Source organism: Aedes albopictus, chromosome 1 (genome assembly GCF_035046485.1).
Source record: "Aedes albopictus strain Foshan chromosome 1, AalbF5, whole genome shotgun sequence".
NCBI classification, from domain to species: domain Eukaryota; kingdom Metazoa; phylum Arthropoda; class Insecta; order Diptera; family Culicidae; genus Aedes; species Aedes albopictus.
In genome coordinates this window covers 111,765,965-111,783,668 of record NC_085136.1, presented here as the reverse complement: position 1 = coordinate 111,783,668, position 17,704 = coordinate 111,765,965, and the positions used below count along the sequence as shown (strand labels likewise).

At 36.5% G+C, this 17,704-nt stretch overlaps 1 protein-coding gene across 1 annotated transcript; it reads left to right on the top strand.

Moving 5' to 3' along the window:
• The first annotated feature begins 1,025 nt into the window (after positions 1-1,025).
• On the top strand, positions 1,026-16,827 carry LOC109623422 (uncharacterized). The gene is made up of 3 exons (XM_020077967.3): positions 1,026-1,298; positions 16,201-16,374; positions 16,442-16,827. Exons 1-3 carry the CDS (start codon positions 1,223-1,225, stop codon positions 16,657-16,659), a joined length of 468 nt encoding a protein of 155 aa, XP_019933526.3. The 5' UTR covers positions 1,026-1,222; the 3' UTR covers positions 16,660-16,827.
• The last annotated feature ends 877 nt before the right edge of the window (positions 16,828-17,704 follow it).

Sequence of the window (17,704 nt, the reverse complement as noted above, 5' to 3'; positions counted from 1 at the left end):
TGATAAAATTATCATATATATCTTTTTAATGGTTCATTCCTACCTTCGTCCGAATAGTACTTGGATGTTCTTGTATTCTTGCGTGAACTGCCAATCCCGTAAGTGTTGCTGAAGAAGTTCTTTCAGGGACATCTCAAGAAATTTCTTCAGAGGCTCCAGAGGAATATCTCCATGAATTCTTTCCTTTAACCAGAAGTTCCTTCTGCCATACATCCAAGAGTTCTGTCAGGGTTCCTCCTAGAATTTATTTAATGATTCCTTTAGAGGGCTGTTCATAAACCACGTTGACCAAATTTTGGCCATCTCAGAGCCCCCCTCCCCCTTGTAGACTTTCGTCCATATCAAAATTTAGAAATTTGTATGGAGCGTAGACTTTGGCCAGAACCCCCCTAGCACCCTCCAAAAAAGTCTACGTGGTTTATGAATGGTCACTAGGGTTTAGTTCATGGATTCTTGAAAGATTCCGCCGGGAATTATTCCAGAAGTTTCTTCATGGATTCCTTTATGTTTTTTTGATAATCTAGATAATCATCTAGGAATTTATTCGAAGATTTGTTATACTGGTTCATCAAGAAAATCTGTTCAGGTATTCTCAAGGAATTTCTACAGCAACTCATCAAAAAATCATGGTTTTTCTAGAAAGAGGTATGCCAAACTGGGCGGAAATCCAAACTTTCATGAATTATGACGAGCGTAAACTTTTTTAAAAATAAATAAATTTGTTGTTTGTATGGGAGCAATTTGTTGAATCCACCTTCGTCGAATTTTGCACTGGGCCTCCGCCGGTCAAACAATTGCCCCGCTGGTCAAAGGCGATATCAAACAGTCTAAAAAGAAATTTATTTTAGACATCTCACGTCGATCTATTTCAAACAGAAATCACGATATTTTATTTTTGCTCGGGTTTATTCCACAGGTAAGCTCCAATTTCTTACCTGTCAAACGAATGTTGCATTATTATTTTACTTTCGTCTATCCTTTATGTGTGGTGAGAAGCAAAGTACCCGCACACATTCAAAGTTCCAACAAGAAACCAATCTTCACTTGACAGCAGAAGTACCACGAACACAGAGTGTTGCAGTCACCACTGTGCAGGCAGACACCACTTCAGTTTCTTCCTTCAAATTAATTGCTTCCGTCTTGTGTGGCACACGATTGGACTTATTCTAGTGCCACCCAGTAGAGAGACTTCGACGCCCATCCGGTAGAATAGAATCCAGCCATGGGCAGAAGGTGCGATTTGGCGCTTCTTTCACTCGGGGTGATACTACTTTCCAACCAGATCTCCCAGGCCAATGGTAAGTTTAGATAAGCCTAGCTGGAAAGAGACAGCTTCATAAGAGCAGCCAATATAAATAGTACAAAAATCAAACACCTCTAGACTGAATAGAGGCAGGTTTTAGGCTCACCGAAATCGAAAGTAATAGTAGGTATAGTATTCTTGATCCTATAACAAAAAAGACCTTGAGAATCGGGCTCGTCGCTTATGCAGCACTCCTTTCGTTGAAGTCGTTCGAAATATCACACCTCTGCATGCGAGTCAACCGGAGCCAAATCGCACTCGCGCATAAGTCAGCGAGTTCTTGTCGTCGTCGTCGTCATCATCACAAGGGCATGGTTCTAAAATATCAGTGGTTTGCAAACGGGAATGAATTCGCATTCCTCGGGTACGATGATCAGTTGATTCGACAAAGGATTAATTAGGTTTTTTTATTAGAACTCATAGAATATAACATTTTCATACTTTGCGGATAGTTTAGTGTAACGCCATGTTGTACCACGATCGGAAGAGCAAGGCAGCCAGTAGTTCTGGGGGTTCTTGAGCTTATTCATCGCATTAAACATCATATGGGTGTATCTCGAGTGATCGATTTCTCTTTATTTAGTTTCTCTTGGGTTATTCCAAGAAATTCAATTAAATTTCAAATGATCTCGATACTGGTTTCTCCAGTTACAGTTCAATAGAGTCTGTTTTTTATTTTTTTTAGTGTTTTTCCTTTATTACTTTTATAGTAAACTAGCTGACCCGGCAAACCTTGTATTGCCCATTTTAATTGTTGCTCTTGCACAGGTGTTCTAAAGTTTTTGTTAATTTTCTTAACATGTTCTACATATGAACATAGTTACCCACCATTAGGATAAATTGAACCGTTCAAAAATCTTGTTGATCATTTCATTAAAAAATTAGTTGTATGGCTCCAAAGAGTCTGTAAACTCATTTGTATAAACATCTGAAGCCCGGCTCCAGAGGCACGTTATCTTCCATTTGGTACATTTGTCTCAGATAAAGAATGCTGTTTGGTGGTTTGGTTGCTAACCAACTTTTTATCAATTTAACTTAAACTGACAACTCGACCATAGAATTCATAGTTCAACTGCCATAAACTACACAACAGCGCCACTCGAATGAAAAACCTTCGATAAAAAGAAGGAAACATTTAGATATGTTGTAAATTTTAGCAGTTGGTCCGTAAGGAAAATGGAACAGTGTGACTTGAAATTTATTCCGTTTCATCCACCGCAGAGGTCTCACACCAAGCTAAGAACCTTCCCCGGCCCAAACATATCTACCTACAAAATTTCACACCGATCAGATAATTAGTTTCCGAATGCATAAGCGTCAGTCAGACAGATAGCGTGAGTAATAAATTCCTAGAGAAATTCCCAGAGGTATTTCTGGAGTAATTCCATGAAGAATTCTTGGAAGAATATCTGGATGAATTACTGGAGGAAGAATCTTTAGTGGAATCCCTGAAGGCATTCCTGGTAAATTCCTCTAGAAATTACTGGTAGAATACTGGGGAAAACCTAGTGAAATTACTGGAGGAATCCCTTGAACCCATTCCTGGAGGAATCCCTGGATTCTTGGAATAATGCGTGTATAAACTCCGGGGGATTATTTCTTGGATAAGTTGCCGTTGTTATTTCTGAATGAATTACTGCTTTAATTTCTGCAAGAATTCCTGAAGTAATATCTGCAGGAGTTCCTGGGGTAATTCCTGGTGGAATTCTTAAAGGTATTCCTGGAGAAGTCCCAGAATCAAATGCTGCAGAAATTCCTGGATGAATCCCTGGAGGACTCCCTATGGAAATCCCTGGAGGAACTCCTGGAGGAATGCCTGGAGGTATTCCTAAAAGAATTCCTGGTGGAATTCCTAGAGCGATCCCTAGAGGATTCTCTAGAGAAGCTCCTGAAGGAATGCCTTGAGACATGCCTGTGCGAATTCCTGCAGGAATATCTAGAGAAATTCCTCGAGATATCTTAAGAGGAACTCCTGGAGGAATTTCTGGAAGATTTTCTAGAAGAATCGTTGGAAAACTTTCAGGTAGAATCCCTGGAGAAATCCTTTAAAGAATTTCTGGTTTTATATTCTTGCTTTCACTACGAATCTATATAACGATCCTATTGATAATAACGTATTGTGATGTGAAGACAAATGAAGATAAAGATGCTTTAGGTTTGAGATATCAGACTAGACTGATAATTTATTTGATTTCACATTGGTTCGGAGCTCATCGGCTAGTGTTGGTGCTCCGATTCGAGATTTATCGATTGCTTTTTGGGTGAACATCATTTCCCGAATGTGCAGCAATCACTACACTGGAACAGGAAGAAAAGATACGTGCTCAAATTGAATGACTAAAAAAGTTTAGTCCGCATCCCTCAGGTACAAAGTATAGCCGTTTAATTCAAGTCAATTGGGCTGTTAACCGCTTCAAATATGATGTTTGTTATACATAGCTGAATAAAAACTAATATAATAGTTGTTTATGCAACAAGTTGCAAAATGATGATTTTTTCTGCACTATCGAGGCTTGCTGAGTTGGATAAATACGACGAGTGCTGCAAAAATCGAGTTTTGCAACGAGTTGCATACAAAGTTTATTTAATTACGTGCGATCATTTCTAGCTACACAAACATGTAGGTATCAGTAAGAACCACGAGCGCGCGTGTAGCAGGCATCACCAATTATCAAGCTCCCGTTGTCAAACAGTTGTGCTCAAGCAAAAGCAGATTCAGCAGTTGCCTCTACACTAGTTTTGTAGTTCGAATCGTAATTGAAATCGTCCTGATTCGGATTTGAGCTGCTCAGTAGATGTAGAGTCAGAGGCTGAACTTACGGAAGGCACTGTGGTAAGTAATAAGTGCTTACTAACAAAAGTGCTACTTTTCGGCACTCTTAAAAGTGCCGAAAAGTAGTACTTTTCAGCACACTTGCATTAGTAGTGAAAAGTAGGCCATTTCAACATACTTCAGCCAACTGAAATGTTTACAACGTAATTGCAAACATATTTTATAACGCACTCAATATATTTGATATATTTGATATAACACACTCAAGATAGTCCAATATATTTTGTTTATTTTACTAGTCGAACCTCCATGAGTCAATGTTCCTAGACTCGATATCGACTCATGGAGGTATTTTTTTTTTTAATGCTGAAAAATAATATTTTTGCAATTTCTCATCGTAATAGGCTGTTTTACCTTTCGCAAATCTGTCAGGAAAAAGCCTTCTTTTCCACACCAAATGACCAGTGCTGTAATGGTTTATTACAGCACTGATTTGCGTTGCATAATGAACCATTACAGCACTGTTTTCAGTTTTCATTAACTTCTTGATGCTTTCTGGACGCAGGTTTGAAAAAATGTGACAACTGCACAGAATAACCTGCTATGATCAGACTTTCTTAAACATGGCTTAAACATCAGTGTGCAGTTTGATGGAGAAGTTTAGTTAAAAACTATCTTCAAATGGTAATTTACGAAATTGCAAAAAACGTTGTACGCAACTCGGTGCCGAACTCGATTTTTATAGCACTCGTCATAATTATCCAACTCGGCAAACCTCGTTGGATAAATGTACGACTCGTGCTGTAAAAATCTTCATTCTGCACCTTGTTGCGTAAACTACTATTCTGGGTTACTATGATGGTCCCCCAAAAAACTTCCGAAAGGATTTTTTTCCACTACTCGATATTTCCTTGAGTCGATGGTCCCTTCAATATCGACTCATGGAGGTTTTACTGTAGATTGATAATGATTTTTTCGATTTTTTCACTGAGTTCAGTATTTTTCTATCTTTTTTTTTATAAAGTTCTCAGCAGAAGATTTAACTCGGTACACTCGGTAATCAATATTGATCGTTCCACACTATGTTTTTGACAATTGATCTGCTGAACTCGTTAACTGATTTACAGAGTTACAGCAAAAGATACAACCGAGCACACCTAGTTGAATCTGCTGTTGACTCAGGAAAAATACCGAATTAATATTGGTGTGTGGATTGGGCTTTGGATCAACAATCCAGAGACGGCGAATGCAGTGCTGACATGGTAAAATCAGAGCTCAGGTTACTCAAGCAAGTTTTCCAAATCACAATTTCAGAAAAACCACTCCATAAAAAATATTTTCAATGTTTTTTTTGTAAATATTGCAGGTATTCCTTCTTTGAGTTCAGCAAGAATTCTTCCAAAGATTCCTCCAATGATTACCTTCAATTTTCTCCATGATTACCTTCAGGAATACCCCCAGAAATTCCTTTAGGAATTCTTTCATGATTAATCTTTTTTTTTCTTCAATTTATAAAGAAATAAGATTCTAGCAGAATTTCCTAAATTATTCAAGCAAAAATTCTCCCAAAGATTACTCTAGTCCTATAAAATGCATTCCTTCCTATGCGTTGCTTTGAAAATTGCTCCAGGGATCATTTTTGTAACTCCTCCATGAAATTTCCTTGGGTCTTTTTCAGAAGACTCCCAAGAATTTTCTCAAAAGACTCATCTCAAAACTAGTCCATGAGTGTTTTTTTTTTCAGAAATTTCTCCTGGGATTCCTTTTGCGATTATTTAGGAAATTCCATCAAGGACTGATACGGATGTTCTTGCATATACAGGGGATGGCCAAAATGTTTGGGATAGGCAACTTTTTTTTTCTCTCACAAAAAAAGTTCAACATGCTATAACTTTTCATAGAGTGCATCAAAAAATCTCAAATTTTGACTGTTTATCAACCTGTTAAATGTGCATCATTGGTACAAATTTGGGCTGGATTGATTAATCTTTCGCAAAGTTAGAACCAATGATGCAAATTATCACCTCACTAGTGCTCATCACAGCTCATCAACTGTATATTTATCGCGTGCGTTTGAACTGTGCACTGATCAGCGATGACCAGCAGCAAAGAGGTGGCAAAACGAACATGATGTAAATCACAAACGATTTTGCACACATCTGACTGCGCCGCCACATGCTCGCCCGAACAGCCGAACCATACCGAATCACAGTGATGCGGCTCCATACAAAAAGTCTTAACATGCATGATATTCGTTCAAAGCTTATAAAAACTTTATTATTTATTAGAATAAGTTAACTAGAAGTCATGTTGACTTCCTATGGGCCACATTGGCCACTTTCAGAACCGTTCCGGAATCCTGGTTCCCCTGAGGAAGTGGAAAATTTGGAGATTTTTTAAAACCCATCTTGCGACACATCGTTTGTCATAATTTTGCAAAATAGGTCCACTAGAAGTCAATTCAGAACATTTGGGCCAGGTTGGCCACTTTCAGGACCGTTCCGGAATCCTGGTTCCCCTGGGGAAGTGGACAATTTGGGAATGTTTTTTACCCTCCAACGTCCAATAGGGAACCAATGGAGATAACAGATTTTTTTGAGTGAGAAGCGAATAGTACAATAGAAATGTTCATTTCGCCGAACCGGTTCATTTTACCGATTCATTTTTGAACCGGTAAAAAATATTTTATAATTCCGATTAGAAATCGTTAATTTTTTTTATAATTTATTTTCATGGGAAATTAAACATGAATCAAATGTATTATTTTAAGAACCGGTTTGCTCAACCGGTTCACTTTTGAACCGATAAAATCAAGCATTTCGTCCAACTGGTATTATGCTGATGTTCTATACATTATGATGATAAACAAGTGGAGAATACATTATTTGTTGGACCGTTTTGTCTAACCAATCTATTTTTGAACCGGTTAAATAATTACAGTATATCTCTTCAGGATAGTTGTTTTATAATTACTACTTATGGCTAACCTTCCACAAAAAAAAATAAGTGAATTTGAAAGCCAGTTCATTTTCGAACCGGTAAAATCAAGAAATTCATCCCACTAGTAAATGGATGCCCATTCGACAAAAAAAAAGATAATTTTGAGAGCCGGTTAATCAAAAACAATGATTTATGAACCGGTTAATTAATTTTGCTGCCCAGCTTGATAATGGTTAATTTATTTTTATGAACAATTAAACATAGGACCAAAATAAGTGATAAGGAAAGCCGGTTCACTAATCCGATAAACTTTTGAAAAGAATAAAAAAGTTCCGCCTGTGCAGTGTCAGTGTAAAAAAACATCATTATTTTTCAAGATTGACAGATCAACGAAACTAAATGATTTTGCAAACTGGCTAAAACCAACTTATTTATGTACCGGTTAAAATATATAATTGTTCAGTTTGAGAAACGTTGAAGTTCTCCTAAATGATCAGAAGATACACAGATCGAAAAAAGAGTGTAAAGTTCTGTGACATATGATGCACATAATTGGAGCGTGGGATATCGCAGAAGTTTACATGACATATCATGTAAAGTTCATTAAATATTATGTAAACTTCCATTATATGTCATGTAATTCAGCATGACCCTGAGAGTTTACATGACATATAACACAAATTTACATGATATATCATGTAAACCATCATAACACTAAGTTTACATGACTAAAATGAAGTTTACATGACGTGTAAACCTCATTATTTTTATCTGTGTACGTTTGACCGTTACACTTTTGAACCAACTAAAACAATTTCGTACCAGTACTTATTTATGTATTTATTTATATCTTCCATAAGTTTCTAATATTCATGAACACAAAAAAATGTTGAATCAATACTAAAAAAAAAATATTGTAAAGAAATATTTTTCGAACAGCTACCGGTAAAATAAGCCACAGCATAGAATTATTGGTTAATGCTTGTGGAAGTGGCGAAAATTAGGATCTATCTGAATTAGGAATAATATCCGATAGAAAAACAAAAGCATGTAATTACTCATTTAGGACAAAAAAAGTTTATCAGATGTGTGTAATGCAAACAATTACAAAACCTGATATATTAACATGGGTTAATAAGTTCAAGTATTTTGTTTTTTGTTTTTTTTTTTCATTTAAGATACGTGGGTTTACAATTTCGATAAAAACAACTTCCTTCTATTTATTGGCGTAACGTCCCAGCTTCAACAAAATCTGCTCATCAGCTTCAATTAAAGTTCTCTAAAGACTTCCGTAGTTATTTACTGAAAATTTGTCTATGCCAATTTACCTTTTTTTGGTGTTTGACACATTCCACGCGTTACGTTTTGCGCGAATATCAAACTTTTGCTTGTTATAAATTCATGCCAACCAACTTATCAAAAGATCAGATTTGAATATTAGGGTCATTTCATGCTTTCTAATTAAAATTGGTCCTTTTTACTTCGAGAAAATCAAGAAACAGGGCCAAAAGGGACACCATTGCAATTGAAATTTTAAATACGAAAATATTCTGGAACGGTCATAAATCGAACACAGACATCATCAACGTACTCTTGCTGAATACCTGCGCGCATAATAGCTATTTATGTCTTGTCTTAAATACTTTTCACATATAAAAATGTTAACATTCTACAACAAGCATCGGCTCTGTTATGCGCTATGGTAGCTGAGCCGATACAAATTAATAGAAACTTCTTCAATGTAGAATTTGAGAAAATGTTGGAAATAATTTAGATATAAAGATGTTTTCCCATTGACCTCTCGTCTATGTATGAGTTGCTTGCATGGCTCCGTAAAGCTTCATGACGTCTGAGCCTTGAAAATAAAAAGTTGAATGATAAAAGATAAGAAATGGAAGCAATACAATCGTAACAATTTGAAGATATAAATGTATCTCCTTTTATTCGTAAAATAAGTAAAGCAATACGCTAACTATAAGCAGGAGGTCAAATGTAAATTCAACATAAGGGCTTTCTAGTTGTTTCTTTGCCGAAAAACATATGTTGCGCAAGTTTGCGCAAAATAACCCCTAGGTTTTCTGAAAGCTGACAAAAAAATCTTCAAAATGAATATAGCGTCAAATGTGTACAAATGTGTGCTCATATTTGAAAACTTAGAGGAAGTTTGTTTTTGTTTTTCCATACATTTTATATGGGAGCTTAAATTTCAAGTATGATTTACACCCACTTTAAAGCTCTGGAAAAAATTCAATTTTCGTTCAATCAGCACCAAATTTTGAAAATAGACTATTCAAATGTCGAAGAAAAATGCAAAAATACATTTGAATCAAAATACGTAAGTTGATTTTTCGACTTTTTTCCGCCCTCGCATCACTGTGCGAATAGGTTGGTTTGCGAAGCTACGGCACGAACGCTCGACACGCACACAGAAGCAACATTCGCATGTACCGATACCATACTAATAAAGCTTCCAGCCAACAATGCTTCGCGATAAGCTGTCGAAAAGCATCGAAAGCGATGAAAAGAGATGCTTGGCTAGAACGCAACGGCTCAACGGCGAAAAGGAAGAGTCAACTATGCTGATTAGTGTTGAGTCCGTTCGTGTGCTACTCGTATGGGAGGTTGATTTAATAAAGCGAGGATGGGTGAAAACGTATTCGTTGTCGAAAGCAAATCGCATCATTTCGCGAATGTTTTCATCAAATAGCAAGCTTGGTTAGAACCGTTTGGGTAAAACACTATTTTTTAGACAACTCATTTTTGAGCTGTCATATCTCGGAAACCAGTGAACCAGTGCACTCTATGAAAAGTTATAGCATGTTGAACTTTTTTGTGAGAGAAAAAAAGTTGCCTATCCCAAACATTTTGGCCACCCCCTGTATTCTTGCTGTGTTTCTTCAAACATTTCTGTAGGAATTTCCCCAAGGGATATTATCAGAATTTTTCTTCTTTAGCATTCTAGAAATTTATTTAGGGGTTTCTCATGGAGTTCCTCCTAAGATTTCTTCAAAAGATGAAAATTCCAGGAGAAAGCAGAGGTGCGGAGATTATTTCAGAGATTCATTCGAAAATTGTTCTAGGTGATTCTTTTAAGAATGGTGAATCTTTTCCAGTAACTCTTCCATGAATTATTGTTGAAATTTCTACAAAAATCTTTACAGGTCATATTTCATATATTCAAAGAATTCCTCAGGCATTTATTTAGAATTTTCTCTGAAATTGTTGGCGATGGCTCTACCTTGTATTGACTAACCCTGTATCCTTCACCGTCTAACGTCATTCAGTGTATACTTGTGAGGGAGATGTTGGGAAGACTGACGTTTAGATATAGCAGACAAAACACTATTGAACAAGAAAACTATTGATACACGTGAATTAAACTAAAATTTGATTATTTTGAATTCCTAAAACTACTGTTTGTGCTTAAAAATAATCGTTGATCTTATTCTACGTAAGTAAAACTGTATTACACAATCACGAACATGTACTTAATACTAAATTGTTAAAACTAGGTAATCAACGAGCACAAACGTAGAGCTGCTGTAAGGTGAATTTATTTACAATTAATAGACTAAAATCTGTAAGTAAAAACTGACTGCACACTTGAAATTATGCTAAAATAAAACCTATTTACAGCTTAAAGCTAATCCTACAGTAAAAGTGGAGTGCTAAATAGAAGTCCGAAAGTTTTCGAGTCGTAAAATTCATTTCAAGAGATTCTGAAAGTTCCTTTAGAAATTTCTTTGGTAATTGCTTAGGGTAAAGTGTCACGAGTATACCAAAATGGAGAATCCTTGTCGTTTTGACAGGTCTCCTGATCAATTGGAACTATGCCGCCGTGTGCAGCATAGTTTGGTCCCATGTTAATAGGGATTGCCATTAAACATGGGACAACTATGCTGCGCACGGCAGTATGGGTATGACACTAGATCGACTGTTCCAATTTTGACGTTTCTCCTCTTTGTTTTATCCAGCCTCGTTAGCTTAGGTTTATTCAGGGTTATATTTTTCCGATGATGCTTCTGACTTCTCCAAAGATTCTCTCAGTAATTCCTGCAGACATTACTCCAGAATCTATTCCTTGGTATTTTTCAAAGAATTTATCAAAAAATCCTTCTATGAATAGGTACTTGCATGATTGGGTCCTCCTGTTCTTCCGGGTATTTTTTTTAAAGATTTTTTCAAAAGGAAACTCTTTTTCTAGGAAACTCCAAAACTATACCAAAGTTTTTTAAAGAAGGGATTCCTACAAACAACCATCCAAGGGCTTCTTTGAAATCTTAGCAAGAGATTCCGTCAAGAATTCTTCCAGGATTTTTTAGTGCAATTTCTGGAAGAACTTCCGTATGAATGGAGGTATATCTGAAACAATTACTAAATGAATCTTTGAAGGCACCCCAGGCAATATGTTTGACGGAGCCACAGGAGTAGTTTCTAAAAAAAATCTTAACTTAACTCTTAAAACACTTCCCGAAAGATGCGAGTGTAGAATTAGCATTTAAGTTAAAATACACGTTAATAAAAACAAAAAAAAACTTCCCAAAAGAATCTCTATAGGATGTTTTGAAGAAATGGGTCGATGTCTGTCTGTCGATGTGTCGAAAAGGAACTGTTGAAGAAATCTCGCAGTGAAATTCATAAATGAATCCCTTAAACTCTGAATAAGCCTTTGAAGATCCTTTTAGAAGAATCCCTGACGAAATATTGGAAGAAATCCTAGCGGGAATTTCTGAAAGAATATCTTTTTTTTAAGAAATTTCTAGTAAAATGTCTGTAGAAATCTCAGGAAGTAGAGACTAGAGGAAGTAGTAGACACATTCTACGGGCCCCGTATCCTCAATACCAATTTTTCAAAGTTGATTTATGGCATATTGGACATTTTTATCACATTCTACATTACTTTTGTCATCCAAAAATGTATTCAACATGATATTAGTGTGACAATAGATATAAATTGAACGACGATTAAGATTAACATTAAAATCGGAATTTTAAGTCTTTTAGGCACACTTTTCATCCAAACTATCGTATTTTAAACACCATCACACTGATTTCAAAAGTCTTCCATCATTTGTAGATAATTGTATGTAGATTTTTTAGCATAAAAAGATTTTTAATCGGAAGACTTCACAACTCTGAAATATGGCTGATCATAGTATGGGTTTTTATTGCGTTGTAACGTCACGAAAAATCGACATTTTTAAATTTTATTCAAATACGGAAAACGTTACAAATATGAAATTTTGTATGCTCTTTGTACTCGAAAAGAGCTTTCAAGTGAGACTAAAAAAAAGAAAATCGGTTCACGGAAGCCTGAGTTTCACCTGGTTGAAGTTTGCGTTGTAACGTCACGAAAAAAAGTTCTGTGGAAAAGACCAAATCTTTCTGGCTTGGACGGCTTCTGAATTCGACAAACGTAGTTCTATATTCAAAACAGTTTCGTTCTCGTTGTGTATGAGCGTTTATAAACTGCGTACCATTGCCGGGTAATAAACTACGTAGACTTTTGAAGGACGAGGGAGATGGTGTTTGGCCAAAATGTAATTGTACTGCGATAATGTATTTTTTTTAATCGTAATCTAATACCACTCAAACCAAGACTCAAACCGAAAATTTCTGTGATATGAGTGGCCAACAGACGAAACACTGACGAAATTACAAAGTTATTAAGTTGGTCAAAGGCTTACAGTTGATGGATAGTTTGATTTAAAGTTTCACCAACAGGCGGCACTAGAGAACTTACTTAAAATGTGTATGCCCTCTAGCGCCTCCTAGTGGAAGGATTTGAATCGTACGGCCCATCAATTAAAAGTTCTTGGCTAGCCAAACAATTTTGTCGAGGACACCAACTGTCTAAATAGTTAGGATCTTGAAATATATGGGATGGATATTACGTCAGTGTTACATCTATTTTTGATATAACAAGAATCACCGAAAAACAGACGTAACACCTACGAAATTGAAACTGATATATCTCGGGACTCTAATTACTTAGACTTTAGACTTTTAGAATGTTGATGTCTTTGGAAAAGTTGTTTATCTTGTCAAGAATTTTCAGTTTAAAAGCCGTTTGGTTCAAGTTTCTAACTGACTAGTGGTAGTTGAAAATTTGAAAAAAAAAATGCACTTTATATTTATTCAAAAAATATTCAACATGTTGTAACTTCTTATGAAGTGCTCAAAGATTTTGCCAAAGAATAGTTTCTCAACAAATCAAAATTTGTTGAAAACTTTTTGAGAAATTCTAATCTATTGTAAACTTTTATTAAACGTCGCCCAGTGTGTCTGAATCTCACATCCAATAGTAAATCAGCTGTCAGTTTTTGACTTATAAAACAACTTTGCCAAAGACACTAACTCTCTAATTAATTATGACTCTGACATATATAGGATGGATTTTTTTTTGTCAGAATTAGGTCTATTTGTCTCTGGAATCACAGAAATTGATGCCCCTAAGTGGTATGCAGATCCTCAGGTATGTCTTTGGTTCAATAACCGCTCGCACATCTTAAAGCGTTTTAAATTGAATCAATGACATTGCATAAATTATTGAAAAAATATTTAATTCGACGGAGTGATTAGTTTTATGCTGCAAAATCTAAATATCTGGCGGTGCGAAGTAATGAATGGCAACGGTTAAGTCTTTGGGACAATATTAGATGAATATGGGTGGTACTAGGCCGAAGATGGGTACCATTAACCTTCATGAAAAGGTTTTCATACTGCTGATAGCAATAACTTGGCCCTCCGAGCCATTTATCACAAAATGGATTTTCAATTGAATAAAGTTCCCCTTGAAGCAGTGAAGATAATGCAATGATATATTCACAAATTCGGGTAAATTTGGTTGATTATTCTGATTCTAACATGATGTGCATTTTCGTGACGTTACAACGCGAGCAGAACCCTGTTTGAAACTGAACGGGCGTTGTAACGTCACGAAATGTAAAAGTCGATTATTCAAAAACAAATCCGAAATTTAAATGTTTTATTCCATTGAATTGAAGAACAAACCAATAAATTTCAATAGCGGAAAAAAAATTCAGAATATTATAAAAATCCGAGTAGATTTTTTAAGATGTTGGTAGCGCATTAGAGAGGGTCGGATTCTAGCGCGTTGTAACGTCACGCTACAAATACCCATTTTGAACACGTTTTTCCAATGAAAACTAAATGTTCAATAGGTCAAATATATCAGAAATTTTACAAGGAATCCGAATATGAAAAAATATTTTGAGGTTTACGCTCGTTTTCATGAGTTATAGAGGAAAATCTGACTACGAATGCGTCAAAACGTTGTAACGTCACGGTAGAATGTGTCAGTAGAGATTCATTTCTGGAGGAATATTTGAAAATGAAAAACTTTCTGGAGAAATTCAAGGAGAAATTCCTCGGAAAAGCCTTGAGCGGAATTCCTATAAAAGTTTATCGAGTGGAGAGCAGACCTAGTGTGATGGTTAAAGCGTATGCCTTTCACGCCGAGGACCTGGGATCGAATCTCACTCCCACCAAACTCACAAAATGTGAGTTCTTCCTTCGGAAGGGAAGTAAAGCGTGGGTCCCGAGATGAACTAGTCCAGGGCTAAAAATCTCGTAAATACAGATGAAAATAGAAGTTTTTTGAGTATTCTTTAAGAAAATTCCTGAAAAAATCCTTTAAATAAGATTCCAAAATAAGTTTGTGGAAGATTTTCTAAAAAATCTGTGGAAAATTTTCAGGAGTAATCCTAAACATTTGATTTTCCGAAGGAATTGCTGGGAGCATTTCTAGAAGTAATCCTGAAGCAATTTGTGGACATATTTTTAAAGAAATTCTTGTAAGAATACTAGAAAAAAAAGCCTAGGTAAGTTTCTGTAAAGATCCGTTGGTAAAAAAAACACTTGATATATCTCTAAAGGAGTTCCTGGCAAACATTTCTGAATAAGTTCCTCAAAGAATCTGCGGAGAAATTCTTAGAGCTATCCTTTAAAAAATTGCCGGAGAAATTTCTGGGGAAATATCTGAAGGAATCTCTGGATGATTTCCTGCACGATTTTCCGGTTGGAATTCAGAGAAGTTCCTAAACACATCCTGGCGAAAACTTTAGTGATCTTCCTAAATGAATCTCTGGTAGATTTTTCGAAGAAACCACTGGTAAAATGTATAAAAGAAACTTTGGGATTTCTGAAGAAATCCCTGTAGAAATTAGTCAAAGAATCGCCAGAGACATCTTCCAAGGGTTTTTAAACGAATTCCTGAAAGAATTTCTGAAGCAATTCCTGACGAAGTTTCGGGAGTTCACGAGTTCAAATTTAGAAGAAACTTCTGAAAAAATCCATGGTTAGAATCCTTGGACAAATTCATGAAATTTTTAGTCTATTGAAGATTTTTAAGAGAAATCCGTGGAAAAATTTCTGGTGGAATTCTGAACTTTTGTTTTTCTGAAGGAATCGCTGAAAGCATATCTGAAAAAATATATGGATGATTTCCTGAAACACTTCTGGTATGGGATTTTGAAAGAATGTAAGGATGAATTTCCGAAGAAACACACGGAAGCTTTTCCAGAGGAGTTCTCAGAGAATTTTTTTATTGAAGGTGCCTCTGGAAGTAATCCTAAAGGAAATACTCAGATTCATTCAGGAGTGGAACTGGATATTCAAAGAGCTGGGATCGACATATTCACAAAATGTGAGTTCATTCTTTGGATGGAAAGTGGAATGTGGGTCTCGAGATTACTTCAGACATTACTCCATAGATTTCAGCAAAAAAAAAATCGGAAATTCCTAAAGCGATTCTTTCAGAAAAATTTTGTTGGTGTAGTATTGTGGACAAAGTATTATAAAAGGCATCGTACACAAATTACGTAACGCTATAGGGGGAGGGGGGAGTCCAGCTTAGCGTTACGATCCATACAAAATATTTTTTGATTTTCATACAAAAAGCGTTACAAGGGGGAGGGGGGAGTCTGAAATTGCCGATTTTAGCGTTACGTAATTTGTGTACCATGCCAAAGATGTTAAATTAAATAAATTAAAATGAATGAACGGTATGATCTGACGATGTTTGTGAACCACTGCTTCAAATCAAATGCTTGATGAAGCATACTAAATCATCCAATATTGGCTTGCATGAATCGCACGGAACAATTTATGCAAATATTATTCTACACATCTTCAACTAAACGTTTGCTTTTCCTCCTAATAGCTCTGCTGAAACGGTGCTACCAGTGCAGATCGCGCGGCGAACTGGGCAGTTGCAAGGATCCGTTTACGTTCAATGCGACCCAGGCGGAGAACGAGCGGGGCGTGACGGCCGTCCCATGCGCTTCCGGTTGGTGCGGAAAGGTGATCGAGGGTCAAGGATCTTTCCGGGAGGATGGTGAGCGTTCGCTGGGTTACTCATTCAAATTTACATGATGGCTCTAATGTTGAAATCTCGATTGTAGATTACGATATGGCAACGCAGCGCATGTGCGTCCAGCGGGGTCCATCGGATTCGGAGGATCGGTGCGCGTACACCGTTTACAACTATAAGAAGGTCTACATGTGCTTCTGCCAAGGGGATCTGTGCAACGGTGCAGTGCATTTACGAGTGTCTACAGGTTTTCTGATGATGGCAGCAACATTGACCAGTGTCTTGTTTACGGTTGTGAGATTTCATTGATGACTGCATCGAGCGTAGATCACCATAGAACCATAGAAGTTAGCACCGTACTCGCTTTGAATGGCGTACAGAAGAGATTGTAAAATGTTCATATAAATATATATTTATTTTTATTGTGTTCTAAATTAAAATAAATGCTGGAAAATATTGATAACTAGAATTTCATTTTTATTGAATTATTCATGCATCGTACTCCTTTTTTTGGACTTCTATTTTTATATCTGCACAATTACGATTGATCTAAAGTTTTTGTTCACTTCATCATACTATTTTTTTTAAGAAAAGCATTCTAAAACCTTGAGAATGTTGGCGTAATTGAACCGCAGCTCAATAAAGGCTTTCAATATCTGATAAAAATTATATAATTTTTATGTTCAACATCTTCGCATAGATAAGACTGAAGTACTACGCAATACTATGCCACACGTTTCGGTTCGCTGCTGCTTCTGTCCAACCTCTGGAGCGTCCTACATTCGTCAAATCGACTTGGTCAACTCATATTGTCCACTAAGCTCAACGTTGTCTTGCACCATCCGGATTTATTGTGAACACAATCTTTGCAGGGTTGCTATCCGACATTCCTCTCTGACTTATGGGTTCACCGTAGAGTGCAGTGAGCTTATGGTTCAACCTTCTCCACCACACACCGTTCTCCTATACATCGCCGAAGCTCTTCCTGAGCATGCGTTGCTCGAGTGCGTGCAAGTCCCCCTCGAGCATGGTCCATGTTTCGTGCCCGTAGAGGACCAATAAATGATGAACAGTAAATTTGAAAGAGCATCACCCTGCTTCAATCCATCCAAGGTCACAAGCGAGGTAGACACTAAGTCTGCGACCCGAATACTTGATTTTGATCCATTCAGCGTTGCGCGTATCAGCCTAATTAGATTCGCCGGAAAACCATGTTCTGACATTATCTGGCAAAGCTCATTTCATTTCACTGAATCGTATATGCTGCTTTGAAATCAATGAACAGGTGATGAATCTGAAAATTATATTCCCGAAATATATCTAGAATCATCCAAAGGTTGAACATTTGATCCGT

Excerpts from the sequence above, each read along its gene's own strand:
- LOC109623422 (XM_020077967.3), top strand. The coding sequence starts at position 1,223 with ATGGGCAGAAGGTGCGATTTGGCGCTTCTTTCACTCGGGGTGATACTA. Across the intron at positions 1,299-16,200 it reads CCAGATCTCCCAGGCCAATG|CTCTGCTGAAACGGTGCTAC; the intron begins GTAAGTTTAGAT and ends TCCTCCTAATAG. Across the intron at positions 16,375-16,441 it reads AGGATCTTTCCGGGAGGATG|ATTACGATATGGCAACGCAG; the intron begins GTGAGCGTTCGC and ends TCTCGATTGTAG.